Below are 27966 nucleotides of genomic sequence, written 5' to 3'. Positions count from 1 at the left end.
ATGTAACGAAATATACAAGACTTTTCAGGGGGGGAAAAAAACACAAAAAAAAAAAAAAAAAGGCAGGAAAAAAACTACGGAAACTCTAAATCCACGGCGGGGGAAACGGTAAAGAGACCGAAAGCGGAAAAGGGAAAATGGACGGGCCAGAAGTTCTGGGAGTACTAGTACCCCGCATAAGACCTGCCTAGTGTACACTAGTATCCCGAGCGCGCCTATCCTTGTTAGGAAGGTGTTCCGAGCCCGATCAGGTTATACCCATAATCCGACGAGTCTCTACCTACTCCGACATGCATACAGTATACAACTCAACGTACACATTATAGGATGATTTATTAGCATACATATAGACAATATATAATCCATCTTACTCTGCTTTAATACTTACATTTATGGATTTACAAGTATTATAGATATATTTTATTTTATGTCAAATCCTGGAACTTCTGTTATATCCTAAGGCGTTTAAACGCACATAGGTATGTACGTACTGAGAGGCGGAAGTATTTATAGTACCACCTACCTAGGCACCAAGAATGGCTATGAAGGTACTTTAAAGTACACGACGAGATGAGAGCTTGCGGGATACCAGACAGGGCTTATACGGGATACCGGCACTCAAGCTCTTCTGCCTGGACCGGCATCCGGAATGCGGCATTCGGTGTTTCGTTGCCTGTTAAGGAATCGGATAATACCGAAGCTGTATTATGGAGGGGCGGCTGGGACACGGGATGTTGCCCCACTGCCGGCATTCCTACCCCCTGCATCAACAGGCATACCTGGTTGACATGGAATTAATATGAGGAGATAGTGGACTGTGTACGATTTGCGGTAAGCAAGAACATGGAGTATTAACGTTGTATATCAGAATTGTATTTTTTCGGAACTATACTCCGCGTCCAAAGAAAAAAAAAAAAAGGGAAAAAAAAAAAGAAAAACCTGCCACCCGTTTCAATTTCAAATTTGATCCGTTCCATAGTGAAATGTCACTGCTCTGTATAAACACGTTTCAAGACTCAAACACAAGGTCTGGAGAGAGATACAATCAAACCATTTTCGGGGGGGTGCGTAAAGTGATGCCAGCAATAATAAACCGTAAACGACGCCATTGAGCTATCTTGCCTGTTTCGTATCTTCTTCTTTTCTTCCTTTTCACGTCATGAAGCGCTTAGGTCTCGGAGGAGTCGAGCCAGGCCTGGAGGGCCTCGGGGTCACGGCACTTGAACTTGATGCCGGCGGACCAGGGAATGGCCTGGGCCTCGGTGGGAGTGGCGGTGTCGCGGATGGCGTCCATCTCCAGAGAGCACTCGCGCTCGGCACGGAAAGGAGGGAAGACGTGCTTCTTCTGCTCCTCGGAGAGAGGCTGGCGCTCCCAGGTGAAGAAGTGCAGGAGAAGGACGAGAGTAGAGTACAGGCCACGGTTAGCCACTAAAAGGAGGGGGTGGGAGGTTAGCTCGTGGTTATAGTGTCGCGAAATATGAGGAAGAAGAACGTACTGTCAATGCCGGGGCAGACACGACGACCGCAACCGTAGGTCAGATGGGTAACACCGAGCTTCTCACCAGCCTGGCCAAGCATGTCGGTGCGGCCCTTGCGGCCTTCCAGCCAGCGCTCGGGCAGGTACTCATCGGGGCGGTCGAAAGCAACGGGGTCGCGGTTAGCAGCCATCAGGTTCATGATGACAAGCTGCGCACATGGTTAGTCATGTTTTTTCCATGGTGATTTCAGTAAGACGAACCATGTCCTTAGGAATCTTGGCGCCTTCATATTCGGCACCATCGAGGGTCTGGCGAGGGAAACCAAGACGGACGGGAGTGTAGATGCGAGAGCCTTCCTGTAAATTTCATCATGGTGAGATTGTGTGCAAGTCAACGACATCTAGGGCGGGAGACACTAACGGTGTGCAGAGCCTTGACATATTCGACGCGGTCGTACTCGTGAGGCTTGGGGGGCTCGCCGCCGTAGACTTCACGGATGGCCTCATAACCATTCTGCTGCAAGTCGGGCCGGTTGGCGAGGTAGCCGACGATCCAAGTGAGAGAGTAACCGAGATTGACGCCAGCAGCAACTATTGACGAAACATTGATTAGATGGTATTCCTCAAAGCGTTTTTTTTTTCATGACGAGGGCCAAGGGTCGGAAAGGGAGTGGTGTGGAAATATGAAGAGAGGGGTGTGAAAAGAAAAGAGTGGGGGGAGGTGTCTGTGGTGTGTGTGGGCCACGCCAGGAGGCGGTGCGGTGGGTGGGTGACATGACATACTGCCGGTGTAAGACGCCAGGAGAACTTCCTCGTCCTTCAACAGACCCTGACGAAGGATGTTGCCCAGGATGGAGGGAGTCTCGTCGCCGTTCGCAATGCGCTCCTTGAGGCCGCCCAACATCTCCTGGATGTAGACCTGCTGGGTCTTGCGGTAGGTGCGGGCCTGCTCCTCCTTCTCATCGAAAGACCAGTTCTTGATACCAAGAGCCTTTCCAGCCACGTAGCGGATCCACCCGGCGCCACGCATGATGGGGATGTAGTCACGAGCGGGAGAGCCAATGGTGCGCTGACGGACTGTAATCAATTGTTAGTCTTTTTCTGTGTCGTCTTGCTTTTTCGAACATGGATGATGGAGAGATCACGTACAGATGTTGGTCTCGTTGGTCGCGAGCATTCCTACCATGTCATCGTCGAGAGCAATTCCCATGAGCTGCTCAGAGACCTGACCGGTACCGAATCGGTGAAGCTTCTCGGCCATGTCGACGGCGGGGCCTTGGCTGATGGTGAGGATCTCGCCGATGAGCTTCTTAAGCTTGGGGTGGATGACGGGAGTGTAGATGGGGAGGAGGCGAGGGGCGATCTGGGAAGAGAGAGCCTTGCGGGTGCGGACAAGGCGGTCGCTGAAGGGTGATGTGCCGACAGTCCAGATACCAGACGAGGCGAAATCGCTGTGGAAAAGCTTGAAGGTGGGACGCGACTGGAAGGCAGGGCCCTGCTTGACAATGGTTTTGGCAAGAGCCTCGTGGCTGTTGACGAAGACCTGCCAACATGTGAATTAGTCCTATGTCTGTATTACGAGGAAAAGAGAATAGAGAACATACCGCCTCACGCTCACCGAGAGAGACACGAATGACATCGCCATACTTCTTAGTCCACTCGGCGATCTTCGGGACGTGACCATCGGCCAGCTGAAAAGAGATCACTCCATGTTAGTCGATGTAGATGAAAGGTAATGTCATGGGGATATATGTAGAAACTCACATCGAGAAGGTTTCCGACGATGGGAAGGCCTGGAGGACCAGGGAGGTCGACAGTATGGGGGGCACCGCCGAGCAGGCCATCGAAGAACCACATGATGCGTCTCAGGATCTTACGTCCAGCCTCGAAACCGCTGAGGAGGAGGGCAGTAAAGGCAACGGCGCCGACGGCATAGGCGACGCGAATGTCGCGGACGCCATTGAGGAGGTTCGCCGTGGCCTCGGCCGCAGCGTCCTTGGCGGTAGAGTTGTAGAGAGCGTCCATCTTGACGGATATGGGGGACCGATATTCCTATGTGGTTACTTCTGATGCTCCCACAATGAGTTGTTGGGCAACTTGGTCTGTTGTGAAGTCTGTCGAGGCCCAGAGCACGTCGACCTTATATACAGTTCGAACCAGACCAGCGGCCAGCCTGGACTCGAGGTCTCGCTTATTCTCTCCCCCGAGGCCACAGAGTAGGCCTCCCTTCTAGAACAGGTCACGACTCAGTCTAACGAACTTCAGCCTTCGGTCAAAGTGACCCATGCGGAGAGTTCATCCGTGTTACCGATTTGGGGAGGTGTATCGCGTTGCTGGTCAAGGTTCTCCTGGGACGATTCTGATTTTCGGAGGGCGCTTATCCAGGGGCAAAAAGAATGTGGCTTGTAGTCAGACGGCAAGATGTTGCATAGCACGGCAGGGAGGTTCTGCCGTTCTACCTACATACATACATCACGGATCACGGCCGAATCCGTTCTACACAGGGATGAAGGATCTGTACACAGGGTCAACGCCTCGGAAGTTCATGGCGAATCGCTCACACGTTGACTGTTCAAGGTGTTCATCGTTACGAGACTGTAAGGAATACTTTGCATATACGGCTTGCCACTTGGTAGTTGTCGTCGAACCACTGTATGTTGTAAGTCAAAGACACGGCACGGCCCGTTTTACCGTTTCTCTTCTTTTCCTTTTTTCCTTTTCCTCTTTGTAAGTTTCTTTCTCGTAAACAGCCGAAGGCATCCCAAGCAGACTGATCTCGAAAGCGATGTTGAAAACGCCAGTTCCCTGGCGGCGACTCGTGAGATTTTGATTTTACCTAGACGGTCCGAATCACTTTTCCCGTGCCGCATCGGAAGATTCTATGTACAGCACAAGCTACTGGTATCACGCTCGCCATGTCAGGGGTTATGTGCACCATCGTCCAGTAAACCATCGTCCAGCGAACAAGGATTTACGAAGCCCAGTCGGCGACCAGTTACAACGTGGTATCAGCTCCATCCGCTGCCATCTATCTGGAAGCAAAAGTACTTTGCCGTTTCTACCACAACACCCACCCCTCCTTGAATTCACATCGCTGCCCTATGGCAAGCACACGTGCGATATACGAGGTACGTGGTATCGTTGCACGTTGTATGTAGGATCGGGCATGGACTTTTGAATTCCCAGCTACCCTTGTCGGGACCAAACCCTGTCCATGTAACCCTGCCTTCTGGCCTGTCTGTATCATTGAAGTGTAAAATAAATAAGAAAATCCACCATGGGATGGATATGTCCAATGTCTACCGTACAGTATTTCCAGCTAGGTTGACACTCCCGGGGTCCCCAATGACTCGCAGCTACCTATACAGTTTCCTTCTGGTCGGCACCCGGGATAGGCTGCTGCCAAGAGGGCCGGTTCTTAGTGAACAATTCAACCAAAGGCTTTGCCTCCTCCAGGGCGCTCAAGTGGTCAAAGGCGCCGACCTTGAGGATCTTGGCACCAGCATACGACTCGGTCTCGCGCCAGAGCGTGGTGCCGCAGTCTCCGCAGAGGGAGGATGTGATGGTCTTGCCACTCTCGGCAGTCTTTGCAAACTGTTTGGGTGTGCCCTTGGTTACCGAGAAGCCATCGGCTGGGACGATGACGTTGGTAGAGAACAAAGAGCCTGTGATCTTGCGGCAGTCAAGACAGTGGCAGAGGGCCTATAGGTCCCGTTAAGCTGCTGTGTGAGAGAGAAGGAGAGGGAGAGAGGAGAAATGCGGCACAGTGGCTGGTAGCGGTACGTACCTTGCCCTGGATCTCGCCAGTGGACTTGATGCGGATAGCACCGCAGAGGCAGCCACCTTCGATCATGATGTAGGTAGTTTTGGTTTGTGGGAAAGTTTTGATTGGTTGTTATGGCAAGAAGAATACGAAGCAAATAATGGAATGCAATACCGTGATGGACAGGATTGAATGGATCATGGGCGTAGTTCAAGCTTCGACCACCCTCTTTATAACCCCCCTGCTTCTGTGGCGGCAGACCCTTGGCCGGATAAATGGTGAGCCGCCATGCCAGCCCTATGAAATTTACAACGGCCAATCTTAGAACGGAAAACGGTAAAACCGCGGGGAAACTCTAACTTGGCGTAACGATCAGACTGCCCAATTCGGAACCCAACTAATTATTCGCTAGGATCTGGGGAAAATGTTTTACTTTGCATGTTGGACAACACCACGTACGTTGTATATGACACGACATTTACGATTTTTACATGTCACGCACGTGGCTCTGCAAAACCAAAAATTGCGCATCATCTCGGACCAACTTATCGCTCGCTCAGTTACGTTGTACTCGTACCTATGCACATTTGTTGTGTATTCTCGGAATTCCCTCCGGTCCCTCGCTTAATCCTGATTGGCCGTCTAATAACCAACCCCTACTCAAATGAAACAGTCCTCCTCTTGCATCTTCGGAATACCCCAGTTGCACAGCTGTTCGGTCAGCCACGCCCCATCTCTCTTCGTCTTTGGCTACGTGCTTCACGACCAACCGTGTAAAATTTCCACAATTAACCACCGAGGCTAGATGTTCCATACGCGTGGCGTTGAGCTAGTCTCCCGCCTGCGTGCAGGCTGAAATCTCACCGACTCGAGAGTCTTTGCGCAGGCATGGCCCCAGTCGCGCACATCGGGACCAGCATTGTTCGTTTGAAATTTTGAGATCCCCCGCCCGAAGATCCACCGATTCCCCCCTGAAGTAGCCCTTGCGGTGCGCGATCCAGTTGCTCCTCGGACTCTACAAATGTACACCACGGAAGATCAACACGAGGATCTGCCCGATAGGTGAAAATGAAACAAAAATGCCTCAAACTCGTACCTTCACCCAAGATGCTAGGCAGTTAAGGTCAGTGCCTGGAAGAGATCCTGGTTATGAACCCTGTTCTCCAGTCTTGGGGCACTACACTAGGAGGGACACCTTCCGATCGACATTGGATTACGTTGTACAGTCCGTTAACGCCTAGTCAGGGACCAGGGCAGAGTGCAGGCCATCCAACTGTAGGTACGTACAACGTACATAGTGACGCCTCGCTCGTCCATGATTCTATGGTTCCCGAATGTACGTTGTATGTACTTCGTATACAGCGTACGTTGTATACGTTCTATGACTTGCGGGGCGAGCCCTTTTTTACTTAATGGGATTGGGGCCTATGGCAGCAAGCTCGAGGATACCCAGCGGAAGGTTCCCCGGTCCAATGTTCCAAGTTCCAACTCGACGTCAGTCCTCGGGAGAGGATGTGGAGAGAAACGACGGTGTCGAGGGGAACGACGCCAGTCTCGAACGAGGGAGGACCTTTCAGGCGTTCAGGAACAGCAGGCAGAAGTCTAGAAACGGGGCCAAAAACATATCGCCGAAGAATCCACACATTGCGCCACATGCGTAACAGGCCATGGGAGGAACGGCTTCGTCAAAAGATAGTCGAATACAAAGACCAAAAAAACTCTGCAATAATGTGGCTCGCTTAAACAAGTAAACTCGCCAGGATCTTCTGTGACTGACCGATGCGAAATTGGCATGTATTTAAGCGAGGACCAGTCGTGATGACCGACCCCGTTCGAAGAACCAGGCAGGCATATCTACACTATGTCGACACAAGTGTCGAGAAAATGTACCTCCCCACGCCTACCTATTGGCGTGGACCTGCAAGTACATTTGCTTGACAGTTTTGTCTGGTCACTGTACCTGCCTAGCAACAGCCAGAAATAGATCAGCCCATCAGTGCACCAAAGCACAGACCTAGTTACAGCGAGTACGGGTCCGCTGTACGTTACATGACAGGTACATATGTACATGTACTGTGACTTGTAATCCACTAACCACATTAGAACGAGTTCCCGCTCCGATCGTATAACGTACAACGTACGTTGTACGTTGTACATACATACTAAGTACACTACGGAGTGCAGGTTGTTGGGTAGCACCGACCGCGGCAATGGCGCCCTCGTTACTGTTACTCCAACGGGCAATTAAAAGTGATTCATATATCTTCTTTACCGGCTCCGCGGTGGAGGAGCTATGTTCGTGCATACAAAGTAACGACAGTAATGGAGAGGGAGGTGCGGCGTTAGCCAATCGGGAATCGGGGCTCTCGCTCGTTACAACGTACAGATGGCCCATTGTCCAATCCTCACGGCAAGGTCTGGTAAACTACGACATACGTTGTACGATGTACCGTATGCCCAGTACCTAGTCTAGGTTGACTTTGGCTTCTGATATCCCAGGCGACGATCGGACCTACTATCCCATGGCGGATTACCTATGGGTCCGGGATCGTGACTCGGAGACGGCATCTCAAGAGTATGTACAGGGCACTAGGAACTTACAACGTACATACCGGGCGGGGCCGTTTACAACGAAGTTTGTGACGAAGAATTCCCATGAGCCTTGGCATAATTTGTATGGGGTTGTATCCAAAGCACGGTACAAGATTGCAGGGAACATAGCGGGCCATTCAATGTAAGACCCGATGTCAATCCGATAGGTACCCTGTACGGTGTCCACTGCGATTGTAACGCCGTCCTGTTACGTAACAAACCTCGCTGGTTGCTTAGTTCACGCCCCCCCGTTTACTAGATTCTACCTAAGCCCTGGTGAGCAACGGAGCCGCGTCGAGCCGCGTCGATCAGCACTAATCTTAGCGCCGATCGTGCCGTGCCCCCCACACTTAACTAGCCAAGCTCAGCCACTCGCACCAGCGGGAAGGCGGCTCGTAGGTAGTCTTTGGTGCAATCACAAGACAGATGCCCGTGTTGTCACAGTTAAATTGGCCGATCACCGCTCTGGGCCGACGAAATACGATGTGTCGACTCGTTACGGCCCTCCGAGTGGTGCAGACTTGCATTTAGCCGACCTGATCTAACAGCGTGGACCCCGCGAGTACGTTGTACGCTGTAGGCTGCATCATTGGAGGACATGCATTTTTTCTATGCATTTTTCGCGGCTGGTATTCCAGAGATACATGCATTGGGTAGCATTGAATCCACGTTGAAGAAAGCGGCTCGGGCTTCGGTCCACCCGGCATTTCGGCGGTCACCCTCCATTTTCATTCCGGATTGGCCGCTGGCTTTACCGGTACTATAGCGAGTTGCTCTCCAGGAGTTAGCCAGAGCCACATTGGCAGCCTGTCCATTGGCTAGGTGGTTCATGAGCGGCGAAATGGTAGCCCGAAGAGAGAGGAGAAGAAAATAAGCAGCGTCAAGCACGGCGACGAACAACGCTGGTACGAAGGATGACTGGCCCAGCGAGCCGCAAAAGTTTTTTTCTGACTCGTAAGAACGGCACTCTACTTTGACATTCCGCGACGGCTTCTCCCACATCCCGTTCATACGTGTCCCTGAAGATCTATACCACCTTCCTGACTTTGACGTAAATATCGGGCCGCGTTCACGGGCATGATGTATATTACATGTGTTTATCAAAACACTGTGCTGGTCCAGGTTATATTTTCGTCGTTGCAGTTCCGCCTAAAGATATTGTGAGCCGTAGAACACCGGGTTCTAACCCAATGAAGACGTGCACGCCTCGAGCGGGATGGCTACATGCTGGGCGGATATCGCACAATGGCTCTGTAGCGGATTTGCCTCGGAATCTACCGTCTGTAACTGATAGGCCGGCGACGAGAAGGAAATCGCCAATTTTTCTCTGTAGTCGTACGCAGACTTAGAGATGTACCATCTTTTCAGGCTCCGGCAAATTTTTCGACGAGTCTCGGAAACATAGAACAGAGTCTTCGTGCTAGAGGCATGTCGCATCACGGAAGGCCATGGTGGCGTGCCTAATTATTTCGAGTGGCTGGAGACCATTCTACCCTAGTCTCTGACTTAGGACTCCGCGCAGAGGATGCGCCTGGTTCAAACGTTCTCACAGCCAGGATAAGTCCTTCGTGAGGATATTCGCACAATGATATCGAAAGCTCCAACCACGGCTAAGCCGCCGCATGCTCTCCTTGTAGTACTATGCGGAGAATATCTAAATATTAAGCTCCACGATTAACAACCTCACTGGGAATATAAGGCTGAAGCGTTGCATTGTTTCCATGTGTACTGTATAGGCCCTTCGCCCTACAGACGAGTCGTAGCTAGCTACACTCCCCTCTAGGACATCATGGCCTGCTGGCTATCTGGAGGAAAGCCCCCGTGCCGTCTTGATAGCAGCCGCCGAAGGCCTCGGTCTGTCACTCGGTGTAATATAACGACACTCGATGTAGGGCGAAGCGGGACCGTTTCTGCGTGTACGGTTTCCCTTATAGGAGATATTTTGACCAGGTGCATCATGGGCCCCGATGAAATTTGAACCAAGGATCCCACGACGCCTGCCCGAATCCCCACTCGTTGTCCCGTCACCCGTGCCTGAGCACCCAGGAATGGATACCAGAGGCGAGAAGGAGCGACGGCGGAGTTGAGCATTCTCGGCGAGACAAGGTGAACATGCTGCTCAGTGCTCCGATGGGCTCGAGGCGGCCAGCTGTACGGCTGAGGACGAGGACTCGGCTTCGACCCGGGATGACTTACCGTGTTTGCTGCGATCTTCAAGGAAGTTCTAGCCCTAGCCCTAGTCACCTACAATCTCGTGTCTTTGAGTCCCCTAGGACTTGCATTCTGAGGGTTCGAATGGTCAAGTTCGCTCCTATGCGGGCTCCAACTGCTACAGCCCTTGGCCCCTGGCGTCTCAGGAGAGGAATATATATCTGCGAGACGATGCCCAAGAGCTGCTGCAAACGAAGACATCCCGCCTGTCTGTCACACACATTGAATCCGGTGTCTCGATCATTCACCAAACAATACTCACCAAAAAAAATTACCTGCGTCCTGCAGTCTGGTGCCGACCTCACTCTGACTGGTCCTGTGGCGTCGCCCCCAAACCTCTGCCCAGCGCTTCTCTTCTCCTACTCGACTATCCCTGAATAATAGATATTAAATCATATTAAGTCTTCCTCACTGTCGGATTCGTACTTCACGCCCTGCTGTGCCATTGTGGCCTCGTGGTCTGCATGCACGCTCCACCACTTCCACGACCAACCGCTCCCCACCTGCTGGCGCTCTCCCGAGACATGTATGTCTCTGCCCAGCTTATGTACTTCTGACCCAGGCAGGCGCTGGTACCTGTTGCGGCGCTTAATTCATCTCTGTGCCGTCGTAGCACGCCCTTGAGTCTCCGACCCAGCGTCATGGCTCGGATGGCTCGGAGTCAGCGTGCCACTGATCGTCTCACTGTCACCGTGGTGTTATGAATAAGACACGGGAGACTAGAATGGCGCGGAGTGTGTATATCCTGATAGATTGATCCCCATGTACGGCCTGTCTCGCATTAGGACTCTCCCTGTGTTCAATGTCATGGTGACACTGAGACGATACAGTAGTACTCGCATGCAGAGCTACCGAGCCATGAAGTCGGGTCAGAGGTAGCAGCGGGACAATGTATTATAAATAACATGGCAAGGAACAGTTTTGCTCTTCTCGGGGCTTTTATTTATCCTCTTTTGAGATTATGGGTCTCCTGTTCTTGACTTGTTGATCAGCTCCAGTATCGATGAGACACACGACACGCCATAAGACAAGATAGTCCCAGAAGTGTAGTAGCAGGAGATTTAAGTAACCGAGAGCCAGACGCTTGATGTCTGAAATCTGGGGAGGGCCCTTTAACTCCCGCCTGTCATCTCGGCCAGATGCTACCGTGGCTGTGTTTCATTACGCTTTACAGCTTGCTGCTACGTGATCTGTGATTCAGCATTAGATGGTGATTATGCGAGTAGGCCTATATGCAAGAAAGAATACATATATTCTTATCAGACACTGCAGAGTAGCATTGGATGTACAAGGATGACTCATAGAATCTCGGCGAGTTTACGATGGTGATTTATGTTGTTGGTGTTGATGGGAGGACGTACGACTGGACGGCTCTAGATTGTGAACTTTCCTAACTAGAATATGAAGGACTTGAAAAGAGATGTAAGAACATGAATACATTATCTCAATGTCCATTTCCTTTCCCATGCCTCCAAAGTGACTGCAGTCTATACGCGGACTTGTGATGGTCAGACAGTCCACCTTATAGCTACTGTTGGTAGTCCAATCTTGTTCCAATTCCTGGTTTTCTTTTCCACGGCACAAAGAAGTGCCACGGCCTGCTCTTTGTGCCCAAATTGATTTGATACTTCCAAGCTCATTAACAACCTACAGCCTACAGGCAAGGCACTATCTACATAATACTACATGTACTCAAGGGAACGTCCGATTTACATAGCTCTCCTTGTTGTCAGCAAACTGCCATTTGTTAGAGGCGTACCAGTCCTTAAAGCGGCCGTAAGCGTGGTCCATCAACTTGTCGACGTCGAATTCCTCTGCCCAGGGATTTGGTTCCTGTTTCTGAAGCACTCGAATTGCCTCCATTACCCATGTAATACAGTCTTCTTCACCACTGCCTTGCGTCGGTACAGGGACTTGGGAGAGGAGATGCTCAATGTCATTGTAGTCCTTGCCAGCAGGGAGCTTTCCGATCATTATACGCCCGATTAGGCGCTGACTTGTGTGGGAACTAGTTTGGCGCAATCCAAACTTCCAACCCCCGGGGATGGGGCCTGTTGCGCTGTTCATCGGTTCATGGTGTTCCACGTGATATAGGCGTCCCTGTCCTTGGCTGTTCTTTGGTTCAAGCCAAATGCCCCAGTGGTACATGGCCCGGCCATAGGATGGTTCCAGTTGAGGGTTGTTAGAGATGCCATCGCGCGAGAAGGCGGCGAGATATACACGATACTTGTTACCCCGCATCGTTGGGACATGGACCTATTCAAGTCGCTCTTAGTTGATTGGATCGAATATAAAAGACAGCACTGCGAACTTACATGATGGTGTTTTGCACTCATAGTGGATTGTCGAGAGAATGGATTGTGAGGTTCTCGGACGCTGGATCCACTGGTTCTCTTCCTGCACTGGCGATATATCTAATGCAAAGTGGAAGGGCGTAGAAATGGGGAACGACATCTCAATGTTATGAGTACTCTCGAGTCTTGAGCAGAATCAGGTGATCTTACCGGGAGACAAGATATTGAGTTTAACTATGACGCCCTCTAGGATATGCTCGCATCGGAGGAGTACACAATCGAGGACGCATTATGCATTCTCAGCTGCCTTACCTCGCACTCGTTACACCTGAAAATGTTCCTCGCAAGGCCGTAAAGGGGTAATAGGCCTAATAAAGGCAACAAGCAGACTACCCTCCTTAGGTAAGTAGGGCAGATATATCTGTCGAGCTGAATACGTACCTTGGTACGGTAGAGAGGCTGTCCCCGCGTTGTATTTGGTGGCCGGTCCGCGGTATATCGTGAGCAAAAAGACGCATAGTACGAGGTGTCATAGACTTCGGTTGCCTATATAGAATCTACTTCTATATGTTCCAGCTAGAGTCACTGCTACTAATATCACTATCAAAGTAGTACTAAGCCCAATATGCGTCTACTTGCATTCAGTGGCAAAGGCCTATACTTCGTCTAACCTACACATTACAACAGCAGCTTTACCAACTGCATCACCCTTTCAGCATCAACATCAAATAACGGAAGAATGTATGCTAAGTCCTTTGCAATAAGAGCGCGTAAAGCGTGCCGTGCACAAATATCCGCCCCGCCTGCACTATATAAGAACCAGACTAGTTCATATAGTCCTTCAACTCCACGTCGACACCCCTACTTGTAATATACTGAGAAATGCCCATCTAGTCGCTTTCCAGATACAATAGGAGCTTATGGGATAATACCTCGCCAAATAATTATATCGCCTGCAACACACACACACACACACACACACGCACATGTATGAGGCGAGGTTATTCCAACTGGGGTCCAGCTCGCCGTCAATTCAGTCCGGCCAAGTGAATCAATCCAGTCGTCAATCCATCCAGTTACACAACGACTATCCATACAAACGGCAGGAAACGGCACGGGGCGTTTGAATCCATTAACCACCAATTGCAGTCGCTCAATAACTCTATCTGTGCGAAAGTACTATACACGAATTACGTGTTCCTTCGGAACCGTTTTGTGTAAGAATTTCCGCCCATGGCAGTCCGGTAAGATCACATCGTGAGAATACTTCGTACGTTGTACTTCGTACACGATTGCCCTGGTCGGAATAAGTTCACCCTATTACATAAGCATCGGAAGTACCTCGGCTTCCCGTAAGTGGAGTGGAATTTGTGCCTGAAAACTAAGGAATGCTCCAAAGTGGCGGGCCCCAAAAATGCTACCGAGCGCAAGACGCGAAGTGCCAATGCATTTCCTTCTTCGCGCCTACGACGTATTCTCCGAGCGGCCCGTAGCATCCCTTGACCAGCAATTCAAGCAATGACAGACCCTGCCCCGCCAAACGCCACCGCCGCTCCCCAGGCGGTGGCATTGAAATCAGACAAGTTGCCTCTATGGCTTCGGTTACGCATTTGGGCCAGTCGGTATCTCTACTCGGGCAGGAGTCGAGGGGGTAGCTTGGGAACCATCGTCCGGCTGCCTTTCGGAAAGGTGGTCAAACTCAACACCAGCCGAAACGAGCTGGATGCAATGGAATATGTCCGCAGCCACACTTCAATCCCTGTCCCGAAGCTGTATGAGGTGTACGAGCGGCCTAATGGTGCGGTCCATTTAGTCATGGAGTGTCTTCCCGGCGACGGCACCGACTACGCGAACATGAGCCCCGAACAAATCCGGGCATTCGGCCAAGAGCTTTCCGGGTACCTGCAGCAGCTACGAAGTTTGGAACCGCCCGAGAAAGGCTTCATCGGATCAGTAACGCGAGGGTCTCTGCTGGACCACCGCGTCGGCCATGTTCGCTTCGGCCCTTTCAATAGCGTGGAGGACTTCCATTCGTATCTACGCCTCGGCGGGCCTCTGGAGACGTGGACGAGGGATCCAGTGGTGAAAATAATCCACGGAAAATCAGGAGCGTATCGCGTCAGGTTCACCCATGCCGACCTCAACCCCAGCAATATCCAGTACCATAACGGGCGGATCGTGGGCATCATCGACTGGGAGTTTGCAGGTTGGTATCCCGAGTACTGGGAGTACACCAAGATGTACTTTGCCGATCGCCCCGTTTATAACATGTTTTTCGATGCCGTGGAAGGCGACCCGGGCATTGAGAAGTATCCCGAGGAGCTCAAGGCGGAGCGCGACATATGGCGGCTCATCAGCCCCTGGGCTTATGATGACTACTACGAGCAGCCACACAACGTTGCCGCAGTGCAGAGTCGTAAGAGTGCCGTGAATAGTAGCAAGACCACACAGGAAACCCGGGCGGGGTCATCTACAGATAGGGAGGTGCAGAAAGAAGGTACTATAGAACCGAGAAATCCAGAAGACTAGTCCTTGAAGAACTCATTAGTTTTGGCATATTCGTACTTGATCGATGTCTGGGAGGAGCAAAATCGGGCGTTTCCCGGAGCTTTTGGCCAGATCTGTAGCACAGGCGACAATCATGGGCGTACGAAGTACGAAGTAGATGGTTAGTTTTGGGTGCCTCGGATTTCTATTCGTTCAATCGTGTCAATTCGTTACTCAGTACGCCGTCAGAACGCTGTATGCAACAGCCGACGACAGGCATGTGTTGGATCACGAACTATCCAAGATGGGTACGGTATCCTCGATAACGTTTATCAAAGGCCTAGGCCATACGGTGTCCTGCACGTGTGTGGACCATGCCCAAGGACCGGTGCTCCCCAACGATCCGCAAAGATTCCCAACATTTTTCCCTCTCTTGGAAACATACGAAGTTAGGAAGTGAGCTGAGAGCCAACCAGGCTATGGGAATATCGAAATACGAATGCAATGTGTCAAAATGTGAAAAGTTTTGATGCCCTCGGAGTCGTCGGTGGGCAGTTACACTTCGCCCAGTGGAGTGGAGTCCTCTTGCGGCTCCGCAAGGGAACGAAAAAAGAGGAGTCTTCGTGGTGTTGGTGACGTGGACGGGCTGAATCGCGGGCTCCGAGACGGCGAGGGCAAAGGTGATGACGAGTCGACCCACGCCGTGGGTTTCCTTTGCGGCACTTACGAAGTACGTTGTGTTTTGTGGATGTCGAGAACGAGGGAAGGCATGAAGAACGACGATCATTCGTATTGGACCATTCGTGATGGATGGCTTGGACCACAGCTTGAATCGTCCCAAGGTCGTTGAAACCCATCTTGTCCACTTGGCAGCTTGGACATGAGATGAGCGTTGATCAGATCGCCGAGGGGTTAAGGTGAGTTCCAGACGCCGGAATCTTAGCCATGGCGTGTGTTAATTAGCTAATCAGGGGTAGGAAGAACGCACGGTATGTTTAATATGTATATACTGTCTTTAAAGTCCTGGCGTCTCGGCACTAACACCAGACACTCAGGTACGCTAGGATTAGTTGTCGTTGGACACCGTCCACGAAGTTCTGTCAGCTAAGGTCTGATAGGGAGGTACATTTTTACTGACAAAACACAGTGCGAAACTCGTCTGTAAGCATGTGAAGGCCGAAACATAACAATGTTCAGAGATTTTCAGGCACGGCCACATGCGCCACGGTAAATGCCGCCAAAAAAACAGTACGTTATTCGTCAGCGTCTTGGACGAGTTGCGAATACACACGAGGTACAAGAATTTGCCTGGCTAGCGAACACGCTAGGTATCTGAATCTCATACTACTGTCTTGCCGCCTCGAGATGTACAACGAAGGTAAGATACATACTCAGGAACCCAACAGGATACGGGATGTGCACTCAGTGTACACGATACCTAGTGACCACATCGCATGGCCACTCACCGAAGGTTTAGTGTGACTTCACGACTACGAATATATCACGACCTTCGTACCAAACATTCTGCATATGTACTCCGTACGTGTTCCCAACTCGTCCACGTGTTGGACAATACCAAACAATAATACACGAATGGATGGTGCGCTCTTTGTTTCGTTCATTCTTTGTTCCTCCCATTTCTTTGGTGGCGTACATCTCTAGACAGTCGTTAGTATCCACGCTGAAAGCAACGAGCTTTTAGTCCCAGGTTTCCCGGGTTTCCCAGGTTTCCCATGGTTTAAAGAACGGAAACGAGAAAAGTAATTCTTTCTTGCTGGTACAACTCCCATTCGCCTAGGTTGAGCTTACGCGGCTATACGATAGGACTGCAGGGCCTGCCGCCGGCATATTATCTAGGTAGTCTACTTAATTAGGTAGTAGAACGATGGGTGTAACATCCAATCAACATCCAATCAGTAGAATCGAAGTCTCTTGCACTGTAGTTCTGGGACGTCCCCTTCGCTTTGCTACCGAGCGACTAGGGGACCAGCGGGCGGAATAACAGCAGCCGAGCGCCTATGTATGTCTTGGTTTGTTTCATAGCCAGCCTCCCCCTTTTCTTTTTCAAGTCTATTTTACGATTCTTTTGTTTGTTTCGTTTCTTTGCCTTTGTTGCTGGAACAAACTGGCTCCAGTGCAATCCACACCGGCGCCGACCGGGCGTTGAGCCGGTGCCACGAAGAAGTGTCCGGCTGCGCCACACGGAATTCGTGCCAGGAACCAGGTACAAGCGTTCATTTCTCCGACCAATCATGTTGCGGTCCAACGGAAGGGAAACCAACAACGGGCACCGGGGAATGTGCCTAAAAGCTTATTCACGCTTTTCGACTTTTTCGACCTCCAAGTTTTCAACCTTCTCGAGTTCCAGGCCATGACAGGACTTTCCACCACCCCCACCCAATGCCGCCTCTTTCCTCTTCTTTTCGGTGACAATATTTGCACCTCCACTTCGCGGGGTGGTGGACCTGTCTGTTCCTGTGCCTGGCGTGCCTGGCGGATATGTGGCGGGTTCCACGATATTCTGCTTTAGGATTTGAACCAGCAAAAGACAGCTAACTCCTTTCCCGTTCAGGCGAAGGTTCCCCTCATACCTGACGACGACTCATCGGTTCTGTATCCTAATCACGTCGAGGGTACGGGCAAAATCACCTACAGGCAACACAGATGTTCTTCGCCCACTCTATTTGGGGACTGGTGATGGACGTATTGGACTCCGGACTGGGTTGGGTTACCTATGCCCGGCTTTTACATAACCGCTCAACAATTCTCAGCTGCATCACCCCGGTGGCGTCACCACCTCCGTCCACACTCTACCCTAGCTGTTCTGCCCAAGCCGGCAGCCAGGAACCGTAGAAGCAACGACACGTATCCATACTGTGAACCGGTGGCGCCCTCAAGTTGGCTCAAGCAGTCACAGCAGTCGGCTGAACTCGGGGTAACAGAAAGACGACAATCCCACAAGCATAAAAGGGTCGCCGTGGTGTGGTGCGGTGGGGTTGTGTGGACCTCCGTGCTCCATTGTCCGTCCGGTTCCTAGATTCAAAGCTCCTCTCCGATTTACCGGTTAGATCTAGCTACTAGTCATGACCCGATCGATTCCAGATCCTTAACCCTGTCAAAGCGCATCTTCCCACTTTCCAGGCACATCTTCGGACCTGAACATCCAGGCCCTTGGCCACCCATCTGAGAGTATAAAGATCCCTCATCTCGAGCCCTAGTCAAACACATCCTATTCCGATAATCCATCCAACGCTACGTTCCTTGCTTTGCCTTCAGGCCCATTTCCCTTTTTCTCGGAGCTCTTCTTCGAAGTACTTCATTCCTTTCTTGACGCTTGACGCATCACGGCTTGGCCCGTTTATACCATTCCTTACATACACCAACGCCTCGGCTCTACACCACACTGTCCTTGCAAGCAACAGGGTGAATTCCTCTAGCAATACCCTCCTTCGACACACTCACCACCGCCCAGTCTTCTCAAGATGAAGTTCGCCCAAGTTTTGTCTCTCCTCAGCTCTGCCGCTCTTGCGGCTGCCGCCAACACCGTCACCTTCGTGTCCCTAGACGACACAGACCGGACCATCTACTTCACCCCCAACGCGGGCCGCGAAGAGATCGACTCGGTCAAGGTTGCCGCCGGCGACAACGTCACCGCCGAGATCCCCGACGGCTGGATTGGAAACTGGTACTCCATCTCCGCCGGCCAGCCCAACGTCCCCGGCATGCTGGGAGAAGTCGCCTTCCAGGGCTGGAACGGCTTCACCTACTTTGACGTCTCGGCCATCGTCGAGCCCAACGACCACGACGGCGTCAAGGAGATGTACCCCCTCGAGGCCCAGACCCCGACGTCGGGCTGCGAGGAATTCCCTTGCGACAATGCCTACTACGTCTGGGACGACGTCCAGACAAAGGTCACCCCCGAGACGGACCTCGTCTGCACCCTCGGCTCCGGCGCCAGCCCCCTCAGCGGCCGCAACGACAAGTCTGTCAAGCGCGACTTTGTCCTCGGCAAATTCTAACCAGTCAACACTCCTTTCTGACTCAACTCGCTTTTCACAACACGGATGACGGATTCGACAGCCTTCTTTTCTCGTTTCCTACACAGATACACACGACCACACTCACATGTACATACACCCACACACCCACACACACACCCACACACACACCAAAGCAAAGCGTAGAACGCTGCCACGATTTATGCGGCCTTTATTGTTATGATTATGAGCCACACATACAGAGCAGACCAGGCATGTCTGCTGGATACACCCCTCGGGGCCTGAAACAGCAATGGAAACCTCTTTTTTCCCAACGGGCTTGGGTAACAATGGGAAATGGGAGTATGGCAACCGGGGAATGGAATGGCTTTATAAAAACAACGGTTATGGGTCTCTAGACGGCGTTCCATGTCATTTATTACTTCACTTCATACTCCCATTGTCTCTTGAGGCCGCTCGCGGTCTCTTGAGATGATGGGAGCCTCTTAAGCCAGGTCAGCTTATTCCTGGTGGCACATTCAATTGACTGAAATCGAAAAACCACATTCCTATGACCTCGCTGTACTGCATCTGTACCCTTGACAGTGTGATGTTTGGTGTGAGCTCGGCGCCGCCCTCGTATATCTTATTTTCCCATCTTGGATCCGTCCTCGAACGCAATCTCACCCGTAGTCTGTCTTCACTTCTTTCGAACCCCCGTCGTTGCATGGCTAGACGCATGAAGCTCGTGTCCCTCTGCAGGGGATTCTTTGTCGAGCCATGTGGCTTTACTTGGGAACATAGCAGAGCCTCGGAAGGTTCTTTATTCGATGAAAGTCAGCCGGAATCCTGACAGCCTGGGTGGCTGTTATCACAGCATATCTCGTCTGTGGAGGGATTCCGAGACAAAGGCTGAGCGAAACAAATGGTTGAGAGTCGACCATGCTTTGAGAACATCGGGATGAGAAAGGATGCCAATCTCCCTTGTCAAGCGTATTGTGAACGGTGAAAGTCGGTGCGAAAGCTGGCGTTGGCTCATTGATCAAAGATCAAGGCAAGGCAGATCAAACATGACCGAATTAATACAGAATATTGCAGGGGAGCCGCGATACCCAGTTCCCGCCGCAGATGTAAAATGCTCCCAACTCCGTGCTTGATTTGAAGCCTTGAGATTAATCCCTCCTCGTCCCCGGCATCTTCTCCCCTCTGCCTTGGTTCCCGTCTACTTGCTGTCGGTAGCCTCGCCAGGTGATGGCGAAGACTGACCCTCTTGCCCCGAGTTCTCGGCGTTGTCGCCCTCTTTCGGCTCGGCCTCTTTGGTTGTATCCTCCCCTCCTTCGTCCGTCTGTGATGTGTCGTCTGCAGAAGTCCCAGACGCCTTCGCGTCGATGATACCCATGAGATGCTCGCCCGTCGTCCCGAAGCTCTGGAGGTCGCCGAGTTTGGCCATGAAGAATTCAACGTCGCGACGCATGCTGCAACACCCCACGCTCGTTAGTCTTAAAGGTCCAGTGAAAAAAGCATCGCCGAGAAAGAAAAGAAAAGAATCCTTACCTTTGCTGGCCGGCTGCGGTCTTGGGGTCGGCCGCCTCGAAGGCTTTACCCAGCTGGTCCTTGTATCCCGCGAACACGGGTCCCATGACCATCTGGACCGAGCTTTCAGGAACATGCTTGGTGAGCACCCGGTGCAGCGTCGCCGTTTCCTTGACCAATGTTTCCATGTACGGGTGGACGGCTTTGGCCCCGTCGTCGTCCCAGTCGATGGCCTTGATGGACTTGGAATGATACGCCACGCGAGAGCCCATGATGTCGACAAGCTTGTCGTAAATGCTGTTCTGGTGCTCCTGGAACAGCCGACGTACCTTGTCGAACTCGCCCATCAGGCTCGACACGCCGGCGCCCGATCCCGCGTGCCGCCGGACAAACTCCCGTATATGCGGGATCAACGTGACTATGAGGGCGAGTGCCTGCGCCGCGAGGGCCAAGTGCCGCGTGGTGATGTTCTTCAGGCCCGCCGATCGTGTTGCGCCAGCGCCAAGAATGAGTTGCGTGCACCGAGAGTTGAAAAGATGAAGATAGGCAACCAGAGACGTCGCCACGTCCGTGGTCATGGTGGGGATCCCCTTGATGAGGTGCAGGAAATGCGAAATCCCTTTCAGGCAGAGAATCGCCGAGTTGGGCAGTATGAAGCTCTCGCCTTCCACCACGGCCGTTCTCGGCTTCTCCCTGTTCGTGCCATTCGTTGTCGGTGTTGGCTGAGCAGCCGCGCCCGCTCCCTCCTCCGCATCCTCCTCCGGCGAGTATTCAATCCAAATATTGCTTCCTTCGGACCAGGATGGCGCGTCCAGCGTACTGCTCTCCACCACCTCTTTCAACAGAGCAGCATCCTTCTCCGTGAAGTCTTTGGCGCCCCATTGGTCCGATTCCATGCTCTGGGCGAGATTCTGCTTCTCCGCGTCGCCATGATGCTGCACAAAGTCCCTGATGTGTCCGTTGACCAGCGTCTTGAGTGATGTGCCGCTGCGACCCGAAATGGCTTCGCATTCATTTGCAAAGTGCAAATTCAGCGTAAAGTATCGCAAGAACCAGATGAGCGGCAATCGCGTGCTCTGGTCGGCGCGGACCCTGAGGACCTTGACGATTTTGTCCTGTGCAATGTCGACGGCCTGGCCAAGCAGGTTCGCAACATCCATGGCCTTGTGAATCTCTTCCTGCATCTCAAAAACGGAGCCGTCTTGCTGTCGCTCCGGCGGCGGGCTTGACAAAGGCGATCGAATGGGCGGCGACTTCGTACCGCCATCATCAGGAGGATCCGATAAGGAGCTCGCAACGTCCAAAAGAACCTTAACCTGGGTCGTCAGTCGGCGGAGCGTCTCGGTGACGCCAATGTACACGGATTTAAGCAGTTCTTCCCCGTCCTTCGGATCCAGAGCTCTCAGATTCCGTGCAAGGATGGAAGACTTCTCCCGACTCGACAGATTTCGTCCACCACTCATAGTCGAGGCGGACATGATGGACTCGTTATCGTCATCGGTGGAACTTGGTAATGGTCGCCGAATGATGTTCCGGATCTCGCGTAAGACGGCGTCACGATATGCGCTGGTGGCTGTCGCTATATGTTGTGCGCGGTGAAGTCCGACAAGGTTGGGACGTATGGCTTGCCTGAGCTCGTCGGTCAAAGTCAGGTAGCTAGGAAACACCGATGGTTCCCTCGAGTGTCCACCCCTGGCTCGCATAGAGGAGCTGCTCCACCGTAGGAGGACCTCCTCCTGTTTGGCACCTTTGAGATGCATGCGAAGGTCATCCAATAGTACATTGACGAATTTGGATTCGTATGCTCTGCCAATGCGGAACCGAAGCGCATTCAAGTCGTCGTTCACCCCCTGCAGTGCCGTCGCCCCTCGCAGGTCTCTCAAACAGATCGCCCCAAGAGAAGGGCTTGTGATGGCCGCGGGCCCATCGTCCCGGAGTTCACCAGCAATGAGTAGCTCCAACGAGTCGATGCCGTTAAGCGCCTCTTCGACCTGATCTGAGTTAACGAGAGACTCGCATCTCCCCACCCCCTCGACGATGTGCCGTAGCTGGAGCACAGCGTCATTCAGTTGCTGGATATTCTCGCGGCGCCGGCGCTTTTGGATCATGTCCAGGCCACCCTGTGCAATTTCTCGGTCGAGGGCCCCTAGCTCTTTCCGCAATGTCTTGATTCTCTCCACCGAGTCGGCTGCTTCGGAATGTAGCTCCCTCAAAGAACCCAGCGCTGTGAAAAATGTTGTCGAGGCGGTGGAGATGGAGTTGATCAGGTGCATCTCGATAGTGTCCATGTACCAAGATAGCTTCTCTTGCAGTATTGCGTTGGTAGCTAGGGCCTTTCTGGGAGCCGCCGCGCTGCCATTCGGCGTACCCTTCCCCCCTTTGTCCTCGGGGGTGCCTGGTGGAGGTCGAACCACTTCGGAACGCTCGCTGACGACATCGAACGTCCTCGGGTTCTCCAAATGAAAATCATCGTCGAAGTATACGTTGGGAATAGTAGAGAGCGGTGGAGGTCCCTGCGGGCCCCGTCGACTCATGCTCGATGACGACTTTCGGATGCTGGTGGCGTCGAGAGACGAGATGGATGAGAGTGATGTGATAGATGACCTCCGCGTGAGAAAAGATGGGCGGGCCCCCGGTTTTAGATGGACCTCATCGGATTGATCGAAGTAGTCGTCGACCTTGCTGCCTCGACGGACTGCAGGCGTATCATCCTCATTTTCCTTGACCCGCCGAAGCTGTTCGTACAGAGCCCCGACTTGCGATAAATATGGTTTGAATTCGGCCGGATCGACGTGGGTAATGTTGGTTAGTGTAACGGGGGGGATGTCGCGGGAGGTAGGGGGTTTATGTGCGCTCGATGCCGGCGCAGAGGTGTGAGGGACGAGACCGGTTCGAACTATCGGGGGTTGTAGAAGTGTCGATATGGCTGGGATTGTGTTAGCTATTGGGCCAACACCAACTCATCGTATGCGACGCAACGCAACTGGCGCCGACGTACCATTCTGTCCCGACTCTACCAGCGAATGCGACCGGCTTGCCGATGACGCATCGAGCGAGCCACCGATGGTGTAAATAGAGCTCGCGTTCGAACCACGCCTCCTATGGGAATATCCTGCCCCTGGTCTAATAAAGGCCTATTAGTTCCAAGCTTGGCCTGGCAGCAATGTGGGTTGGGAACTTGGTGCCGACCTGTGGATAGAGTGCTCGGAGCGGGAGGCCGGCGGTGGAGTGGGGTTGAGAGAGTCCATCGACATCCGAGCAGCTGAATGGGAGAACATTGTGTGTTGAAGAAGATGATAGTGGCGCCGTCCAGCCTCTAGACAGGCCAGACAACGTGATGATTTGTCGTGTAACAATCCAGCGCAGTGAGTACGAAGAGCCGACTAGGAGCTGACGGCTGTGTCACCAAACTATCGTGATATCATCTCTAAATGGGTCGTATTGTTGCTTAAGGAAGCTTCGGAAGGACAAGTATGTGTTTCATAGAAAGTCGTGAAGCAATGAGACATGTAGAGTACGCATTTCGTGGCCATCGACGCGCCGACAGCTTGACTATGGGCCCAAATTGAAGCTGTCAAGACTCCAGACAGATCAGCTCTAGAGTTGCTTCTATTCAGGGCAGCCGAAGAATAGCCGCTTATTCCCCCCTTTTCATTGATTATCTAAGCATCTGGGGATTGTCCCGGTACCCCTGACAACACTAACCCGAATAAGTATAGTGGGGTACCGAACCCCGTTGCTGCAACCACTTTAACAGGGCCCGGCACGCGTCGCGTCAATGTCGCCCGTGCAATTTCTCCCCCACGTCGCTTTTTGGTGCCTGAGCCTTTTACTTCGAACGACAAGATTCCCCCCTCCCCCTCCCGATTCGACACCCCCATGTGAGACGGGAACCGCTGTCGAGAGATATAATCCCCCAGCGAAATAGTGAACTGCCGTCATGGACCGGCAATCAGTTTACACGAGCCAAGTCTACGAGCCGAGCTTCGGCCAGAACGACGACAGCCGCGTGCAGGTGCAGAAACAACTGGAAAACTTCATCCTCGAGTTTCGGCATGGCAACGATTACGTCTATAGGTGTGCTTCTGTGTCCTTTTCCTTTTCTCTCGGAGTCTGCCCGTTCCTGACCGCTGGCATAGAGTGCAACTGCAAGAAAATGCTCTGCTGAAAAAGTACTATTGCGACGTCGATATCAACGATCTCATCAACTACAGCGAGGAGCTCGCTCATCGGTTGGTGTCGGAGCCGGCTGAAATTGTCCCTCTTGTTCGTCCAACTGCCGTGCCTCCAGTCTATCTACCTCCGTTTGCTTACAAGACGATTTGTCGTAGTTCGAGACAGCCCTCAAGAAATGCACGCACCGAATCATCTTTCCCCACGATCCCGATGTCAACCTGCCTCAGCACCAGCTCCTACTACACTCCAATGCCGAGGAGGTCTCTATTCGGAATCTTGATTCCATGACGATTGGCCGCCTTGTCAGGACGCCAGGCATCGTCATTGGTGCTTCTGTCATATCCTCCAAAGCCACCGAAGTGGTAGCCCAGTGCCGGAACTGCCAGCATTCAACAACCATTCCCGTCTTGGGTGGATTCAGCGGCGTAACGCTACCGAGGCAATGCGGCCGACAGAGGATACCGAACGACCCCACGCCCAAGTGTCCGCTTGATCCATACTTTATCATACACGAGCGGTCCAAATTTGTCGACCAACAGATTATCAAGCTACAGGAGGCCCCGGACATGGTGCCAGTGGGCGAACTGCCTAGGCATGTGCTCGTCTCCGCTGACCGCTACTTGACCAATCGCGTTGTTCCGGGTTCGAGATGCACGATCACGGGCATCATGTCGATCTACCAGCACAAGGGATCCAAGAACTCGGCCACCGGCGGCGCTGTTGCTATCCGGACTTCCTATCTGAGGGCGGTGGGCGTCCATACGGATCTCGATAAAACATCACGCGGAAATACCCTGTTTTCGGACGAAGAGGAGCAAGAATTCCTTGAGTTGAGCCGGAAACCGGACCTGTACAATACCCTGGCCGACTGCATCGCCCCCTCTATCTATGGCAACCGGGATATCAAAAAGGCCATCCTCTGCCTTCTTCTCGGTGGTACCAAGAAGATCTTGCCCGACGGCATGAAGCTCCGTGGTGATATCAACGTTCTCTTGCTCGGCGATCCAGGTACCGCCAAGTCGCAACTTCTCAAATTCGTCGAGAAGTGTGCTCCGACTGCCATCTACACGTCCGGAAAGGGTTCGTCGGCCGCCGGTCTGACGGCTTCGGTCCAGAGGGACCAGAGTACGCGCGAGTTCTACCTGGAAGGCGGTGCCATGGTGCTGGCCGACGGCGGCGTGGTGTGCATTGACGAGTTCGACAAGATGCGCGACGAGGATCGAGTGGCCATCCACGAAGCCATGGAACAGCAGACCATCTCCATCGCCAAGGCCGGTATCACGACCATCTTGAACGCGAGGACATCCGTGCTCGCGGCCGCTAACCCCATCTTCGGTCGCTACGACGACATGAAGTCGCCCGGCGAAAACATTGACTTTCAGACCACCATCCTATCTCGATTCGACATGATCTTCATCGTCAGAGACGAGCACAGTAGAGAAAAGGACGAGACGATGGCCAGGCACGTCATGGGGATCCACATGGGTGGACGGGGTATGGAAGAGCAGGTGGAAGCAGAGATTCCCGTGGAGAAAATGAAGCGGTACATCAGCTACTGCAGATCGTGAGTATAAACCCGGGGGGCGCCCGCCTGGAAAGCCCCAGTCCGTTCGATGCCCAGGCCACTGCTAACTCTTCAACCCATCTATTCAGTCGCATGGCTCCTCGTCTCAGCCCAGAGGCATCCGAGAAGCTCTCGTCCCATTTTGTTTCCATCCGGAGACAAGTCCACGCAGCGGAAATGGAGGCGAACGCTAGATCATCGATCCCCATTACTGTCCGTCAGCTCGAGGCCATCGTACGTATCACCGAGGCGCTTGCCAAGCTCACACTCTCCCCCGTCGCCACCGAGGACCACGTCGACGAGGCCATCCGCCTCTTCTTGTGCTCCACCATGGACGCCGTCAACCAAGGCGGCAACCTGGGCAACCGGGAACTGACGGAGGAAGTGTCCCGCCTCGAGGCCGAGCTCAAGCGACGACTGCCTGTCGGGTGGGGTACAGGGCTGGCGAAGCTCAGGCGCGAGATGGTTGAGCACAAGGGGTATAGTGAGCAGGCTCTGAACAGGACACTCATGATCCTGCAGAGGAAGGATGTCATTATATTCAGGAACCAGGGAAGTACAGTGTACAGAAACACGGCGTAATGGAGTTGAAAGAGGACGATGTAGTTTATGACTGTTGGGAATTATGGGAAAAGATAGCGACAGTTTGGCCATGGCCTAGACATGATGAAGCATGCAAATACATGAATACCAATTGTCTAGTAATATCCCGCAATAAAGTCCAAACCGTACTGACCGTACTGATGATGTACGAAACGAGATCTATTCGTACAGGGTTGATGTTAGTCAAGCTCGAGAATGGTTTTGATTTCCTCGATCCATGTCCCAGTGGCTCAGATATTGCCGCTTCTCTCCATCCTCAACCTAATCGGATCGCCTACCCTGTGCATCAAGAGAATAGAATGGGTCTCGAGAACCGTGGCTGAGAATCGGTTTACCAGATACTATCATCACCGCCTGACCAGGACACAATGAAAGGATCAAGAGAAATGATGACCTACCTACTGATTTGAAAATACAAAACGACACGGTCGAAAGACACAGCCATGATCATGAAATAAAGTCATATTGAGCCATGATGAAAGAAGCCACTAGGAATGATATAAATAATTACTACTCACTCCTCCGGGAAGAATTTGTCCAGACTTGTTTCAGGTGATCATCGTGTCATGGTAGCCGCACTGGGGGCCCTCGTGATGATTGTTTTAAACAAGGGTGTTCAGAGCATTGATCTCGACACACACGGTGAGATCGTCAGCAGCAAGTATATGGAGGCGCGATGCACCAACGCTAGCTGGCGATGTGTTGAATGCGTGGTGGTCTTTGTGATATGGAGAAAGGGAAAAAGGAAAAGATCGGAAAGAAAACAAAGATCTCTTTGAAAAAGAGATTGGTTGGTATCACGTGACAGTACACAGTGTATAACGCTTCTTCGAAATACACACTGTATTTGAAAGTGGGGCACTACTTCGTATGAGTTGGCCACCATGCAAACGAATGACTAATCGACAAACCTCGAGTAAGTATATATACCATTAACACGCACGGTGTACCTCAGCGACTTATTAGGTGTTCAAGCGAACCAATTGCCTCGTTCGGTAACTCCTGCCTGAGCCAACCATAGCTGCTCCCTTATCTTAACGGTGCCTGCCTTGCCTAAACACATTTTTTCGCCGGAACCCACCGCCTTTCCACAGTACGTAACCTAAAGCCTTGGTAAAGAGACGTACTGTACCCGACCCGTTGTTCGGCACCAACCCAGATCCTTCTCGGCGGGCTGACTTCACTCTCTATCATCTCCTCACTCCTCCTCCCACCGACACCCTAGATCACCACCTCGACCTCCCGCACCAACGTCCACATCGACAGCGACGCTCTTCGACCGTTAGCGT

The 27966-nt window shown here is 52.3% G+C and overlaps 10 protein-coding genes across 10 annotated transcripts; 4 read left to right on the top strand and 6 right to left on the bottom strand.

Annotated features, from left to right (window-relative positions):
* Positions 1–540: 540 nt before the first annotated feature.
* ACRALDRAFT_205362 (uncharacterized protein) lies at positions 541–977 on the bottom strand (the record flags this gene model as incomplete). Its single annotated transcript, XM_071021679.1, has 4 exons — positions 541–577; positions 619–754; positions 780–815; positions 947–977. 4 exons carry the CDS (start codon positions 975–977, stop codon positions 541–543), a joined length of 240 nt encoding a protein of 79 aa, XP_070879752.1.
* Positions 940–3502, bottom strand: ACRALDRAFT_1078668 (uncharacterized protein; the record flags this gene model as incomplete). Its single annotated transcript, XM_071018799.1, has 8 exons — positions 940–1428; positions 1497–1686; positions 1739–1834; positions 1899–2068; positions 2261–2554; positions 2627–3020; positions 3082–3168; positions 3242–3502. 8 exons carry the CDS (start codon positions 3500–3502, stop codon positions 1169–1171), a joined length of 1752 nt encoding a protein of 583 aa, XP_070879751.1. The 3' UTR covers positions 940–1168.
* Positions 3503–4489: 987 nt separating this feature from the next.
* On the bottom strand, positions 4490–5462 carry ACRALDRAFT_1078669 (uncharacterized protein). The gene is made up of 2 exons (XM_071018800.1): positions 5265–5462; positions 4490–5179 (listed from the first exon to the last, which is right to left on the bottom strand). Exons 1-2 carry the CDS (start codon positions 5328–5330, stop codon positions 4838–4840), a joined length of 408 nt encoding a protein of 135 aa, XP_070879750.1. The 5' UTR covers positions 5331–5462; the 3' UTR covers positions 4490–4837.
* Positions 5463–7058: 1596 nt separating this feature from the next.
* ACRALDRAFT_205364 (uncharacterized protein) lies at positions 7059–8150 on the top strand (the record flags this gene model as incomplete). The annotated part of the gene is made up of 9 exons (XM_071021680.1): positions 7059–7070; positions 7115–7180; positions 7209–7310; positions 7344–7377; positions 7437–7691; positions 7740–7815; positions 7889–7938; positions 8000–8060; positions 8114–8150. 9 exons carry the CDS (start codon positions 7059–7061, stop codon positions 8148–8150), a joined length of 693 nt encoding a protein of 230 aa, XP_070879749.1.
* Positions 8151–8182: 32 nt separating this feature from the next.
* ACRALDRAFT_205365 (uncharacterized protein) lies at positions 8183–12870 on the bottom strand (the record flags this gene model as incomplete). The annotated part of the gene is made up of 29 exons (XM_071021681.1): positions 8183–8336; positions 8388–8406; positions 8477–8859; positions 8940–8981; positions 9037–9252; positions 9339–9363; positions 9417–9471; positions 9515–9578; positions 9619–9660; positions 9696–9742; positions 9780–10023; positions 10081–10249; positions 10306–10353; positions 10456–10503; positions 10533–10669; positions 10717–10723; positions 10757–10836; positions 10872–10891; positions 11025–11185; positions 11216–11233; positions 11292–11309; positions 11365–11406; positions 11474–11541; positions 11576–11590; positions 11626–11690; positions 11757–12299; positions 12348–12522; positions 12612–12665; positions 12779–12870. The coding sequence occupies 29 exons, from the start codon at positions 12868–12870 to the stop codon at positions 8183–8185; spliced, it is 3051 nt and encodes a 1016-aa protein (XP_070879748.1).
* A 935-nt stretch (positions 12871–13805) lies between these two features.
* ACRALDRAFT_1059516 (uncharacterized protein) lies at positions 13806–14891 on the top strand. The gene has a single exon (XM_071016047.1). It carries the CDS (start codon positions 13856–13858, stop codon positions 14864–14866), a length of 1011 nt encoding a protein of 336 aa, XP_070879747.1. The 5' UTR covers positions 13806–13855; the 3' UTR covers positions 14867–14891.
* A 1272-nt stretch (positions 14892–16163) lies between these two features.
* ACRALDRAFT_205367 (uncharacterized protein) lies at positions 16164–16559 on the bottom strand (the record flags this gene model as incomplete). Its single annotated transcript, XM_071021682.1, has 6 exons — positions 16164–16183; positions 16216–16245; positions 16274–16285; positions 16346–16377; positions 16416–16482; positions 16517–16559. 6 exons carry the CDS (start codon positions 16557–16559, stop codon positions 16164–16166), a joined length of 204 nt encoding a protein of 67 aa, XP_070879746.1.
* Positions 16560–18068: 1509 nt separating this feature from the next.
* ACRALDRAFT_1059517 (uncharacterized protein) lies at positions 18069–19510 on the top strand. The gene has a single exon (XM_071016048.1). The coding sequence runs from the start codon at positions 18307–18309 to the stop codon at positions 18841–18843; it is 537 nt and encodes a 178-aa protein (XP_070879745.1). The 5' UTR covers positions 18069–18306; the 3' UTR covers positions 18844–19510.
* Positions 19511–19671: 161 nt separating this feature from the next.
* On the bottom strand, positions 19672–22944 carry ACRALDRAFT_1073543 (uncharacterized protein). Its single transcript, XM_071018114.1, has 2 exons — positions 20356–22944; positions 19672–20276 (listed from the first exon to the last, which is right to left on the bottom strand). Exons 1-2 carry the CDS (start codon positions 22866–22868, stop codon positions 20024–20026), a joined length of 2766 nt encoding a protein of 921 aa, XP_070879744.1. The 5' UTR covers positions 22869–22944; the 3' UTR covers positions 19672–20023.
* A 1256-nt stretch (positions 22945–24200) lies between these two features.
* On the top strand, positions 24201–27399 carry ACRALDRAFT_1046119 (uncharacterized protein). Its single transcript, XM_071015436.1, has 4 exons — positions 24201–24411; positions 24474–24600; positions 24666–26074; positions 26164–27399. Exons 1-4 carry the CDS (start codon positions 24275–24277, stop codon positions 26654–26656), a joined length of 2166 nt encoding a protein of 721 aa, XP_070879743.1. The 5' UTR covers positions 24201–24274; the 3' UTR covers positions 26657–27399.
* The last annotated feature ends 567 nt before the right edge of the window (positions 27400–27966 follow it).

This window comes from Sodiomyces alcalophilus (genome assembly GCF_042370955.1).
Source record: "Sodiomyces alcalophilus JCM 7366 unplaced genomic scaffold ACRALscaffold_1, whole genome shotgun sequence".
NCBI lineage: Eukaryota > Fungi > Ascomycota > Sordariomycetes > Glomerellales > Plectosphaerellaceae > Sodiomyces > Sodiomyces alcalophilus.
The sequence above is the reverse complement of the archived record's forward strand: the minus strand, read 5'-3'. Positions and strand labels throughout refer to the sequence as shown.